This window comes from Mixophyes fleayi, chromosome 5, assembly GCF_038048845.1.
Source record: "Mixophyes fleayi isolate aMixFle1 chromosome 5, aMixFle1.hap1, whole genome shotgun sequence".
Lineage (NCBI taxonomy): Eukaryota > Metazoa > Chordata > Amphibia > Anura > Limnodynastidae > Mixophyes > Mixophyes fleayi.
Window position 1 is genome coordinate 135,741,692 of NC_134406.1, and position 14,152 is coordinate 135,755,843.

General features: G+C 40.0%; 1 protein-coding gene across 1 annotated transcript in view; it reads left to right on the forward strand.

Annotated features, from left to right (window-relative positions):
* The window catches only part of ADAMTS16 (ADAM metallopeptidase with thrombospondin type 1 motif 16), a 377,420-nt gene that overhangs the window by 243,079 nt on the left and 120,189 nt on the right, over positions 1–14,152 (forward strand). The window contains exons 12-15 of the mRNA XM_075212833.1: positions 5,352–5,500; positions 7,505–7,677; positions 8,257–8,387; positions 9,097–9,220. Of these exons, the coding sequence (XP_075068934.1) occupies positions 5,352–5,500; positions 7,505–7,677; positions 8,257–8,387; positions 9,097–9,220 (577 nt within the window). The remainder of the gene's footprint in view (positions 1–5,351; positions 5,501–7,504; positions 7,678–8,256; positions 8,388–9,096; positions 9,221–14,152) is intronic.

A 14,152-nucleotide genomic window follows, 5' to 3' on the forward strand; every position in this document is an offset into this window, starting at 1 on the left:
ATTAGGTTCCTAGATGGTTAAGGTCCCTACCTCTACTGACTGTGGCTTTACAAACGCTACAAATGGCTTGACCATGGTTTCCCAGTCCTCAGGGCTCCCTAACAGTGCAGGTTTTCCATATCTCCTTGCAGGAGCACAGGTGTATTCATTACTGACTGACACATTGTAACAGATCCACAGGTGGTCCTAATTATGTCACATGTGATCCAGAAAACCTGCACTGTTAGGGAGCCCTGAGGACTGGGTTTGGGAAACCCTGGGCTAGACAACTGTTGTCAGGATTTGGGTAAAAATAATTCAACACATAAGAGGTTAATTTTTTGGTCTTATACCCAGACATGACAATGGCCTTCTTCTTATCGCTAGCAAGAACTGCTTCCACTGGTGCAGGACTTACACAAGCAACATCATTGTCATCAACATCTTCATTAGCGCCGTTGTCAGCTACACAAATATCCCCCTCATCCTGTTGCAAATTCAATGTGGCATCCTCAATTTGTGTATTACCTGCTACACTTGGGTTGCTCATCCCCACATTTCTAGAAATGGTAAAAGGAGGCTTCTTTATGAGTACAGTATCAGAAAAGGTCAGGCTTAGACATAGCACTCGTAAGTTGACTCTCCTCAGGAATTTGTGTCATTTCGGAACATATAGTTTTTTTTACGGTCTTACTGGGTTTTTTTCCAGCTTGGCTTTTACACATAAAAGTTTTTGGGCACCTCTTTTGGACTCAGAATGACAAGGTTTTGCATCGTCATGACATACCTAAGAAGAAGATGCCTCACTGACAGTTGCAGAAGGTGAACTAGCACTCATAAAGAAAGGTGAATGCTGGACTCGGACTCTTTCCTTGTCACTGCGTGTGTAGAGTGGCATGTTGGCAATTTTATGTTTTTTACAAGTAACTTTGACTTGATTACACTGTTTTTTTTTCTTTACGAAGGTAAAAGGTTTTTTTTTTACATTTCTGTTTTCCTGACTTAAAACCGCTCTGCACTTGCGCATAGCTTTAGCAGATGACATACAGGGACTAGTATCATCATGACTGATGCCAGGTGCTGCTTGGTGCTCCAGTTCTCCTTGGACTGATCGGAGGCCATACCTATGGCACTCAGCAATGTGACTGGAGAGTGACAAAATCACTGTCTGTTACCCCTATTTCTGTGTTAGCAATGGCACTGGAGACTTATAAAAACACTGCCAGCCCTCCTGTTTCTGTATGAGCAATAAAGCTGAGCAATGGCACTGGAGACTGCCAAGAATGCTGCTTCTCCTTCTGTCTCTATCTGTGAAATGGGGCTGGATCTCTGTGAAGGCCGGTACTTATGGAATCCAAAACTCGTGAGATCCGATGATGCGCCAATGACATTTTGCCTCGATTCCGAAGTTCATTGAAGGGGGCCTTGGTTTTCAAAGAACCGAGCCTGAGCATCCCTATAAATAAGTATTATGTGCCTGATCCAGAGTGAGATATACTCTCGTTTGTGTAATGTATATTTGCATTTTTTTCATACTGTTCAGGCTCAGAAAGTGAATGTACACAATATAAAGTGAACTTCGAATATTCAAACCTGCAACTTTTTGCCACTTGCGACTCCTTACACCTTAAGCGGCTTGAGGGAAGGAAAGGGTTTTCTATTGTTGGCAACGTACAAGAACGACATATATGAGCAATTGCATATGGATACAGACTGGAATGTAGTTGCAGATATGACTTACAGATTTTAGTGGATGGTCAGAGACAGATGTAACTAGCGGATGATTATGATGACAAACACCTGATCTAGGGAGCTGATTGATATTAGAGGTTTGCTAATGATTTTCAGACACTTATTGAGACTTCAGTAGTCGCTCAGCCATAAGATTTGCTAAGCGTGATGTAGGAAAGGATAAAAAAATATTTTTTTGTATCCATGTTAAGAAGTTGTTCCAGCTGGATTTATCTAGGCTTTTCAAGTTTAAATGATGCTTCATAGCAATTACGTTCCTAACATATAAAATAAAAGGTTTTTGTACATATTCGCAAGTTAAACGTAAGGGTCTGATGGGTGTGTCTGTGGTCAAGCGGACCCATCTTCAACTATGAATACCGGATACATGCACATTAATTTACATGCAACTTTTTTAAACACGAGCCACGCTCAAGCTTGCATTCCACTCTGAATCAGGACCAAAGTCTTTAAAAATCAGTTCAGCATATTTTTGAATTCGACCATATTTGACTCTGTTCTAACATGGTCGAGTAGAGTGATATATGCTTGAACCTGTTAGACTTGCTTGAATTTGCCCCACCCCTTAGATTGTACGCTCCTTTGAGCAGGGTCATCTCTCCTCCTGTCTTCACCACTTTTAACTCTGCTCTCCAGCTACCTTGCCCTCCTCTTCCCCGTTCCCTCTTTTTCCCTCCTCTCCACTCTGGGGGTTTCCCTGCCCTCCGTGCCCTCTTGGGCTCCGCCGTATGCGGGACCTTCCCCTCTCCCCTCCCCCTCCCCTCTAGCTGTGCTTTGAGATCTCGGAGTTACTGTGCATTTTGTTTACTGTATCGTGCTGTCTCACCTTTGTATTGTAACTTTGTTTGTCCCTGTATGGCGCTACGGATACCTAGTGGCGCCCTATAAATAAAAATTAATAATAATAATAATAATTTAGAAGAATTTTTTTTATTGCTCAAACATTTTCAAATCAGTTTGGAAATTTTCGTACGGTCCAATAAACTAGTTTGAGAAACAATATGCAGCTAGGTCGAGCATCCCTATTACTGAACTATCACAGTAGAATATCTCCTCCCTCCCTTCCTGGAGTGGCTCCTTATATCTAGGGTCTAATTTTCACAGAAACTCCCCTGAAACTGCCAGATTGTAGACCAAACGTCTGTAGTAGTTTTGTGAGAACAATGGATACTAATTAGCCATCCCCCTCACTAGTATCTTGCAACCTGATCCCTACCCATAACCCCCCTGGCCTCACTTTAAGGACAATGAATAACAGCCTCACTGCCACATCAACAATATACAATAAACAATATACATATTTACAATGAGCTACAATGTCCCCTTATCCACTTGTAATTAGACACTGCAGTTTGTACTGTGTTCAGCTGGGGAACAAAAGCTAGGGCTATAAAAAGTACATGCTATATTCCACATTTTGTGAGAAACATGGGATAGGCTGGTTAGGGTGATATTAATACCTTGTTTCACCACAATTATTATTTATTTGTTTTGGGGGAAAAAGCCAACATCAGTCATCCCAAAATGTCCCCACATGCTTCTCATGTGGTCCAAAATTCCACCACATGTCACTCAGACCTCCCACATGCTCCAAAATACCACTGCATAACCTCAGACCCCCAGTTACCACAAAATACACCAACATGCCCTCGGTCTCCCATCCACAAGCTCTCAGATTCCACAACTCACACCTCTTCACATGCTCTTCAGACCTCCCTACATCCCTTTAAATGTCCTCAGACCTCCCCATATGCTATCAGCCCTCCCCACATGCCCCTTGAATGCCCATCAGATCTCAACAAATGCCTTGAACTTCAACACATGCCAGCCCCTCAAAAGTCTCCACATGCCCACTTAAAGTTACAGTCTCCACACTGTCAATGTTGATATCTGAGGCAAATATGCAATTGATTGCAGCCTGGCTAGCACTGCAGTCAGGAAGTTTCTTTCTCAGTAGCATCAGGAAGATTCTGAGAAGCTCACTGCTGCCAGAATCATCGGCAGGCTTCGGGCCACTGGTGGGCCCAGGCCTTTTACAGTGACATCCCCTGCACCTCCAGGAAGGCAGCCTGTCCAGGATAATTACAACTTAACATGTTGAATCCCAGAATAAAGCGTCACTGATATTTGGGGTCCCAGCTAAAAAAAAATTGAGGACTACTGGCCCATAAACTATTGCACATATATAGAAATCTAATTTAAAGCTACACATCTTTAAAATATTGTTTGTTGTCTTGCTAGCATATGTATACCCTTGATATACAATACATGAAAGTGGAAATTGTAGAGTGTTAAAATATTAGCTACTGCTAGCTACCAATCTCACCAGGAAGCTCCTTAAGGGGCCTTTTTATTAATGGCCACATATGCCCGCCTGCTAAATGCCACCCCGTATCGCAATGATAAGGGATAATATTTGCAGATATCTATTAAAAAATCTTCCCAAGACTGCGCATCCGGCTGTCCTGGCAATGACTTTCCTTACCTCTCAACTCTGACCCAAAGTCTTTACTGCACATGCATGACCTTATGCCAAAGCAATTTTGCTGGAGAGAAGGAAGGCTGTACAGAGGAATCTGAAGACTCATCTCCTGTGATGCTCTCCCCATAGGGTAGCACGGCTAACACCACCTTCAGAAAACCTAGGCGTTTTGGAGCTTATTAAATTGGCCCAAACTGCAGTCCCCATTGAAAATTATGGGGACTGCCGATTAATGTGAAACTTGGCCTAATGCTGGAAATATCATAGATATCTCCTGCGTTAGGCTTTTGTTAGAGAAAAGTGATACTTAAAAATGCCTAAACCAGGCAGAAAAGGTTGTTTCTGCATGGTTTATAGCTTAATAAATAGGCCCCTTAGAGTTACTTGCGTATTTTGCCAAGGTGCAGAATTTACAGCGAGGCAAGTCATGTAACACTCCTCACAACTCTAAATTGAGCTTTTTATTTTACACTTTCCACCTGCAGCACAAAATTATTTTTCAGAAGCAACTTTTGGACCCCATTTGCTCCTAGCTTTAAATAAGCCCCAATGTCTCTATATGAGTGGCTTCCTTTCACTAGGAGAAGTAACAGTTACTGATCTCTGAGCCCTTTTGATTTATTCCTGCATTCTTTTTGGCACAAAGTCTTTTATCCAAACCATTTCCAAATTTATTTTTCTTTGGTCCCTAACCATGATATTATAAAGCGAACTCATCACTTAGCCAAACATTTTGCTATCTCTAGCTGTCAGTTATACACAATGCAAACAAAAGGATGAAGACAATAGATTTCAAATGTACAATACAAATCTTAGAGGATTCAGTTGCCTAGAGATCACACATTTCATGGACAGTTGATTTGTCATTTTATGTGACAGTGGTAACGTGTTTAGCTAAGCCCGGCTAACATTGTTTATACAAAGATGACTTTCATAAGTGTCATCGCATATTGATAACCCGGCACCATTTTACTTATATACTCAAAACACCATTCACACTCAAGTTTTAGAGAGAACTATTAATGGAGTGACCTTATATATCAGTGAATTTATACTTGGGTACAAGTAATTTGTTTATTTAAAAATGTCTTTAATTTGGAAATAATTTTTTTAATAATTTTGATGTCTGCTTTTACAGTGGTGTCGAAGAGGACAGTGTGTGCAATATGGCGATGAAGGACCCAAGCCTACAAATGGCCAGTGGTCCGATTGGTCAGCGTGGTCACCGTGCTCCAGAACCTGTGGTGGAGGTGTCTCTTACAAAGAGCGTCAGTGTAATAACCCACGGTACTTTCTTTTTCTCATTTTTTAAAATACATTTTTAATTCAGTTTGAGGTTTAATTGTTGTTTATTTTCACATGGACTTGTAAAAAGACAGATGACTGGAATAGCTGGAGAAATATCGAAAGTTCTCCAAGAGTAAAGGTTCAAGTTGCATAATATGAAATAGTATATGGTTAATATGTATGCAAATTGGATGGAAATATTCTACGCTTGAGATGGTTTTAAAAAGTTTAAAGTCTCTTTAAAATATGTATGAGGCATACACACTAAAGGCCACTGTTTATTTTAAGGTAAATGAGTTAAAAACATAATCTAAAATAAAACTCCACCCCAAAGTGCTGCAATGAAGATCTGATGTTCAGTGTAGCCTTGCACAATAGTATAGCACTTGCCTTAGCTTGACAGGGAAGATACTAGGGAAGGTAGATTGACAGGGAAGATACTAGGAAGCTATGTTCTACGGCAGGCCTGACCAAACTGTGGCTCTCCAAGTGTTGTGAAGATACGAGCATCAGCATGCTCTGCTAGCCGATACCAGCCAATAAGGGCAGGGTATGCTGGGTCTTGTGTTTCACAGCACCTGGTGAGCCACATTTTGGCCAAGCCTGTTCTATATTATAGTACTATACTTACACCAAGCACACACCACAGAAAATGAGAGAAGCAGTGAGGTGGAGTCTTTTGCGAATGAGCAGTATTTAGCTCTGGATGATGGGAAGATCACGAAGGATCAGAGAATCACTATTGATAATTATCTAGTTGCAATTATGAGATCATCTGCATACAAACATCTTAGAAATGAAGCTTTTTTTCTGTGTGAGGTATTAAAAAGTTATAGAATTAGCAGAAAGAGGGCAATCTTGAACAATGTACAATCGGTACTTTAGTTGAAACAAAAGTTAAAAGTAATGACTTATTTGTATATTGAGCTGTATTTCCCATAATTGCAAAGCAAAAATTATGGCATGTTTGCGCAAAGCATTTGAGCAGATTGACAATTAAATTGATATTTGGATCATGAAGTTACTTTTACTATTCACTTGTTTTACAATAAATGGTTTTGTACATACAGGAAAAGCGCTCTCCTAGTTGCACTGCAGTTCACGTCACTGTTGTGGGTGAACATAAACATCAGCATCTGTGGTAGTTTGCTGAAACATAAAAACTTATCGTAGCGCAATACTGTAAAACATATAGAGCAGAGTTCTGTTTTAATCGTTGGACCTGACAGCATTTCACATCAGACGAGACTGCGGTGAGCCCATGTGATTCACGTTATGCTTATGCCTGTTTTGATGTGTGACATGGTACGGGTCCTGTTTTCTAAAGCTCAAAGATTGTATTAGAACATTTTTATTAAAAGGTGAAACACTAGAGTATTCCTTTTCTTTTATATGATACCTTCTATGGAGTATTTGTGGAGTGTACCTATTGGTTGATTCTAAGAATTGGCTGTTCGCCGGGAGCAAACCAGGCGTGTATGAGACTCCAGTTATCCACATATTAGTCGGAAGGAGGATCCTCGTTGTTTGTGGGGCGATATATTCATCTAAATTCTGTGAGCATAAACCCATTGGGGTGTGAAGGAAAAGGGGAGCACAGGTGACTGGTGGTAACCCTCAGATCAAGACACAACTCCTTTTTACACAGAACTCTGCTCCATATGTTTTACAGTATTGCGCTATGATAAGTTTTTATGTTTCAGCAAACTACCACAGATGCTGATGTTAATGTTCACCCACAACAGTGACATGAACTGCAGTGCAACTAGGAGAGCGCTTTTCCTGTATGTACAAAACCATTTATTGTATATCTAATGTGAGTGAATCTAGTGGAACCCTCAGTACATACTACAGGCTGCTGTACCGAACGTAGCGCTAGACACACAAGTTGTAATCCATTTTAACTATTCACTTGTTTTGCTTAGTTTCACAGTTGAAGGATTATATTATAGAACAGTCTTATATTTGCTGCTTATTGTTGTATTGTTATATTTTGTGGTACAGGCCCTTGCATGGAGGAAAATTTTGTGAAGGTTCTTCCCGGTCATTTAAACTTTGTAGCACTCAGAAATGTCCCAAGAACAGCATTGACTTTAGAGCCCAGCAGTGTGCAGAGTATAACAGCAAGCCTTTTAGAGGCTGGTACTACAACTGGAAGCCCTACACTCGTGTGGAAGGTATAACTCAAGGAAATCTTTACAGCATTCCTTCATTTTTAGCATGTTACTTTTTTGTTTCATGATTTGGAATACTATCCAACTACACATTTGTACATCTATCTGTCTGTCTGTCTATCTGTCTCTATAACCAAGGATAAAGCCTCATCCTTCGATATTATATTTCACCACCGGCCCTTTACAGCTAAGAATGAGTATAAATGTCCATTAGTAAAGTTCCTTGACTGGGAAAGTCTATCAGGCTCTATACTTGCAGAACAGAGAAAAGAAGAACAGTAAAAAAAACAGTATATTGACTGATGCCTTCTGGAAATAACAGTTCTCTAATGTAAATACATGTGAGAATGTGTACATGTCTGGTATCATCATAAAACTAGTATTAAAGTATTACATATTCAGGTTTTGTAACAGAAATATCATGTGTATGAGGTTTAAAGCTTCAATTCTACTAATATTGTATTGAGTTATATTAATATCAAACTAATATTCTTTTAATAACATTCCTGTTAAATTCCCCTGTTTTAACTGACAGCATTTGGATTTGTGTTTCAGAATATTCATTCTTCCTTCTTTTTGCAGAACAAGATTATTGTAAACTATACTGTATTGCAGAAGGCTTTGATTTCTTTTTTTCCTTATCAAACAAAGTAAAAGATGGAACACGGTGTTCTGAGCACAGTAATAATATGTGCATTGATGGGATTTGTGAGGTAAGAAACAGTTACTGTTAATGAAAAGCATTAAATAAATAAATAAAAGCATCTAGGTAAATAAGAAATATGCACCATAATCAAAGCAAGGCGTCTGGAGAAGATTGCTACAGCATTCAGAAACGAAGTTGGTATTATGAAATAGTCATTGATATCCTACCTGGAGTGTTGTATGTATTTTGTCCACACAAATATCTTACTGTTAATGTCTTTTCAATTCAAAGTCAACATCGCTTTAGACGTTCTTACTTGGGAGCTGTTCATAAACTGAGTTGTCCTATAGGATATCAGATAAATTATAATTTAGTTAGCTGCTGCTCATCTATCATGCATTTTACAAAACTAATTATATTTTAATTGTAAATATTATGTTGTGTCATGTATCGGTGGTATAAACACTTAATCCCTGTCATTTCAAACTTAATGATTTGCAACTTAAAACACGTACCCTATCTCTCAACATTTCACAGCAACAAATAAGGGTAAAAATGCCTGTACCGCCAATCCACCCAAAACAACCAATATCTGCCCAACCATGAACATCCCCCAATCTCATAGGCCATACCAATCACAAAATCAGAACTGAATAAAATTGGAAAACTTGAATGTAATGCACCCACTCAAAACCCCAACTTGCTACCATCCTGTGAATGTTTTGAATTTTGTTAAGATGATGGAGCGGTAAACTAACATGTATTCTCATTGGCAGTCAATTGGCTGTGACCAGGTCCTTGGTTCCAATGCTGTGTATGATTCCTGTGGTGTATGTAATGGGGACAACTCCACCTGCAAGATCTATAGCAACAAGTACACAAAACAGTACTATTCTAACCGTAAGTAAGATATTGTTTATACTACAACAAATGCAAAACAAAGTCACATGTACATGAATCGGGACCCATTCTGTGTAAATTAAAAGGGATGTCACTGTTTTCCAGAATTGACATATGTATCAAATATCCCGGATGATTAGTGAAGATTAGTTAATTGTGTAAGGTTGGATATTGTTAACCATCCCTTAAGAAAACTTATATGTAACCAACTTTTATAGGCTTCATATAATTGCTGTGCCCAGTGATACTGTAAAGACTTTGTTTAAGAATGTTATATTTATACTCGTATCAAACTGTAGTGAAAAACTACTGCTGAGTAGGTGTTTCTACACTTCGGGCCTGATTCATCAAAACACGCAATCTGAACGCAACCAGTATTTCGTATTATACACGTATTTAGGTTTTGCGCACTCCTGTATTCATCAGAACGAGGATCTCAAAATACGTGAGCTGTTGAAAGTCTGAGAGGGCAAGTCTGCTGTGCTCTTTCAAGATGCTGCAGGATACGTCCAATACCTATGTGGATCGTAAATTCGTAAAAGCACGTATAGGGAAAAAAAGTATTGAATTAATGTCACCTTTTAATAATATAAACATTAATAATAAAATGGTAAAAAGAAAAAAATTCCCACATGAAATACATTTATTAGGATGTTGTTAATGTCTACTGAGCGTAAATACATTTTTAAAGTTGCTAGTGATTGCAAACACATGTTATAGCATGCATACAAGACTGTCATCACTACTGATCAGGACTAAGACTAGCCCTTTAGCTGGAGCAAGAGATATGGCAGTAAACATGTAACCTTGAGATGCTCAGAGCTGGATTCGGACGTGGCTGCTTGCGCTTGAGTTTGGCATGCTTGTATTGCACATTGACTATTGAAAAAATGCTCCTTCCCTGCCCCGTTCACTCCCCAAAATTGTAGGCTGTAGTAAGTGTCCTTTGCGTTCAGGGCTATGTTCACGGACGTATGCCCAGCTTCTGGGCATGCACAGAGTGATCTTGCATATGATATGCTCATAATTGGCAGATAAGTGTCTTGGCGAATCAGGCCCTTCATGTGCAGTCCTTTCAAGTATACCCTCAGTATGCTACAGTCCACATTATGATATACTTGCTGAACTTGATTGTTTTTTGTTGTATTTACAATGCAATTCTTCAGCAATATTAATTTACAAATAGAGAAGGGCGGGCTCGGTTTCCTTGAAACCGAACACCCCCAAACTTCCGGAATCAGAGTACCGAGCAGAGTCGGCTCAGTACTCTCCCGCCTATTCGGATTCCAAAATGAGGCAAAACGTCATTGTGACGTCGTCGGATCTCGCGATTTTTAGAATTAATAAATAGCCACCTCCACAGACATCCAGCACTAGTGAGAGAAGAAGAGAGAAGGGTTAGGTCGCAGGAATAGAGGAGTATAGAGGAGGCATTTTTCCTAATTTACACTACAAAGTGTTTGGGGTGTCATATTCCCTCCTTCTAAAGAAACTATTTTCTGCCTGCTGAAATTGTAATATACCAGCACTATATATTTCTGAATTTGCACTGCAAAGTGTTTGGGGTCTCATTTAAATGGATTCACAGCAGTACACACATGAGCAGGAGTAGCAAGCAGCTGCTGCCACCATTCCTGATGGTAGTCTTTCCTGTACGTCATCTGGTAAAGCCTATGGAAAAGTATATAGTCTTTTGAAGTCAGGGAAAAAAAATTACAAAAAAAACAACTTTTCCTCTATTACAGCTCTTTTTTTCTAAACACGGTAAAAGGTAACTGCCAATAAAAAATAAATAAATTGCCAACATGCCATTCTACACATGCAGTGGCATAGAAAGAATGAGGCTTTCGCCTTTCTCTATTAGTGCGAGATCTAAAAATGTTACTGAGGCTTCTTCTTGTAAAGTCACTCATGACCAAGCAAGACCAAGTAATTCGGAGTCCAAAAGTGGTGCACAACTACTTTTACGTGTGAAAGCCGAGCTGCAAGAAAACAGTAAGCCATTAGAGGAAAATGTATGCTCAGAATCAGAAAAGACACCAATCCCTGAGGAGTGTCCATCCACGAGTTGTATGTGTAATTGTGACCATTCTGATAGTGTACCCATAAAGAAGGGCCCTTTCAGCATTTCTGCTGATGTGTGCCTGAACAGCCTGAGTATAGTCGGTGATACACCAATTGAGGATGCCACTTTGGAATTGGAAGAGGATGAGGGGGATATTTGTGTAGCCGACGAGGGCGCTAATGAGGATGTTGATGAGGATAAGGTTGTTTGTGTAAGTCCTGCACCAGTGGAAGCAGTTCTGGCAGGTGACAAGAAGAAGGCCATTGTCATGCCTTGGCATAAGACCAAAAAAGCCACTACTTATGTGTGGCATTATTTCTACCCAAATCCTGACAACAGTTATATACCTATTTGTATTGCATGTAAAGCCACAGTCAGTCAAGGGAGGGACCTTAACCATCTTGGAACCTCATCCATGTTACGCCATTTGACGAGAGTTCATGGCAAGATATTGGGAAAAGCTGAAAGTTATGGCAATAAAATAACAACAAGCACTCCATCATCAGCTAGGACCCTTCTCTCACCAACATCCTGATGCCTGCAATCTACACCCACAACACTGTCCTCATCAATATCCTCAGTAGCGATCAGAGTTAGCCCTGCATCCAACTTGGTAAGGCTCGATGATTCCTGCACTATAATTGATTCCTCTGCTGCTGCTGTTGCTGCTGCTGGGGGTGAATCTTCCTCTCATAAAAAGCCCAGGAAAAAGAGCACTAGTACTTTACCACAATTAGCTGTGAAACAATCTTTTGCTAGTGGAAGCAAATATGACAGCAGTCACCCAGTTGCCAAGTGGATCACAGACGCCATGGCGACTATGCTAGTGATAGATCTGCGTCCAATATCCACTATAAACGCAACTGGTTAATTGATGTTTTGTGTCCCCATTGCAAAATTCCATTGCAACACCAATTTTCACGACAAGCTATTCCGCAACTGTACCAAAACGTTCGTAAAATGTACTAATTGGGCTCAAAAATGCCATTCTAACAGTTGTACATTTAACCACAGATATGTGGACAAGTGGAAGTGGCCAAACCAAAGATTATATGACTGTGACAGCCCACTGGGTTGGTCATTCGCCTTCACAAGCAGGAACAGCAGCAGCATGTACACCACTATGTAACATTTCTTACAGGCAGGCTACTCTTTGTGTCACCGGCTTCACTAACAGGCATACAGTTTATAATCTGTTACGAAAACTAAGGGAATTCATTGATACATGGCTTATACCACCTGAACTCTCCCCAGGATATGTTATTTCTTATAACGCCAACAATATTGTGCGAGCATTACAGCTTCTTGAAAAATAATCGTGAGGTGCAGGAGATGCTTTCGGTGGCCCGTAAAATTTCGGGACATTTCACTGAATGTAGGAGATTGCAGCAGCTCCAAGAACAATTTAACTTGCCCTGCCACCAACTTAAGCAAGAGGTGTTAACAAGGTGGAATTCCACCCTGTACATGCTTCTGTCGAAATCGTATAATTGGGTGAACGAAAGTATATTGGTTAAAATTGTTTTATTGTGCAATTGCACTCAGTGGCACGTGGCATACTGCGATCACACGGTAAAATACGCACGCACACACTCACATTACAACATTTAGTTATTTATATAATTCATATTCATATTGGTTCCGTTATACAGTGATTTATGAGCAGATAGTATTTAGTTTATTATATATTATGATTATATGTACACTTCAGTGTCATTTAAGGTTCAGGTTATAGGAAATGTGTCATGTCTGATATAATTTTAATCCCCTATTCATCAGCAGCTGTCCGGTTCATTCGGCGAAGAGAATGCACAATTCATACTCTAGTTATTTATATTAGGGAATAAACCTTTAGAGTGATACCAACTGTAAAATGCTAATGGACTAGTTGTAACTGGTTTCTGGGCGGGAGAATCATCTGGAATGTTGACTCTCAGCCTTGGAGGGGGTTGTTTGAACTAGCCTATGACCTGTTTACAAAGGACCCACCTGAAGTCTGGACCTATAGAAGCAAGCCACGTCATCTGCATTGTTCTCTCTGTAACACTGAATGTATATAATCATAGCTGTGCTCCCACTAGCCTCAGTCTACTCTGACCACAGTATTCTAGAGTGAAATACTGTACACTGGTACCTGTGGGAGCACAGCGAGTGCACGCGAGCGCGGTATGTATTTATCTCTTTTTTGGTACTGGCTGTACTGTATAATCATGTATTGAACTGTTAAAATATTACATCTGCTAAAATAAATTACTTTGTGCGTTGGAAACACAAAACAATCGCTTGAGCAATGCTTATTTGAAAACAATAGAATTACTTTAATACTTCAGAGGATGGAGGAACAGCGCAAAGCCATACAAGCGTATTGCACAAGCCATGACATTGGGAAAGGAGGGGGAATGTATTTCAGTCTTGCACAGTGGAGAATCCTTTCTGTGCTGTGCAAGGTGCTGAAACCATTTGAAGTTGAGACATGTGAAGTGAGTTCAGACTCTGCGTGCTTGAGCCAAGTCATTCCCTTAATTCATCTATTGGAAAAGCAGCTTGACAAACTGATGGAGGAGATGAAAGAAAGCAATTCTGCAAAATATGTTGGCCTTGTAGATGAACTACTTAATTCGCTTTGCAATGATCCAAGAGTTATTAAAATCTTGAAGTTGGATCACTACGTTTTGGCAACTGTGCTTGATCCCCGGTTTAAGACCTACATCGCTTCTATGTTTCCAAATGACCGAGATCAAAACAGTTGCAAGGAGCTTTTGGTCAGCAAGTTGTCTGCTGAACTGGGCCTTGGCTTGACAACGTCTCCTCCTTCAGTTTCTCAGGCAGCTGCTGCTCGGAAAAAATTGCACTTTCCAAAGACAAGC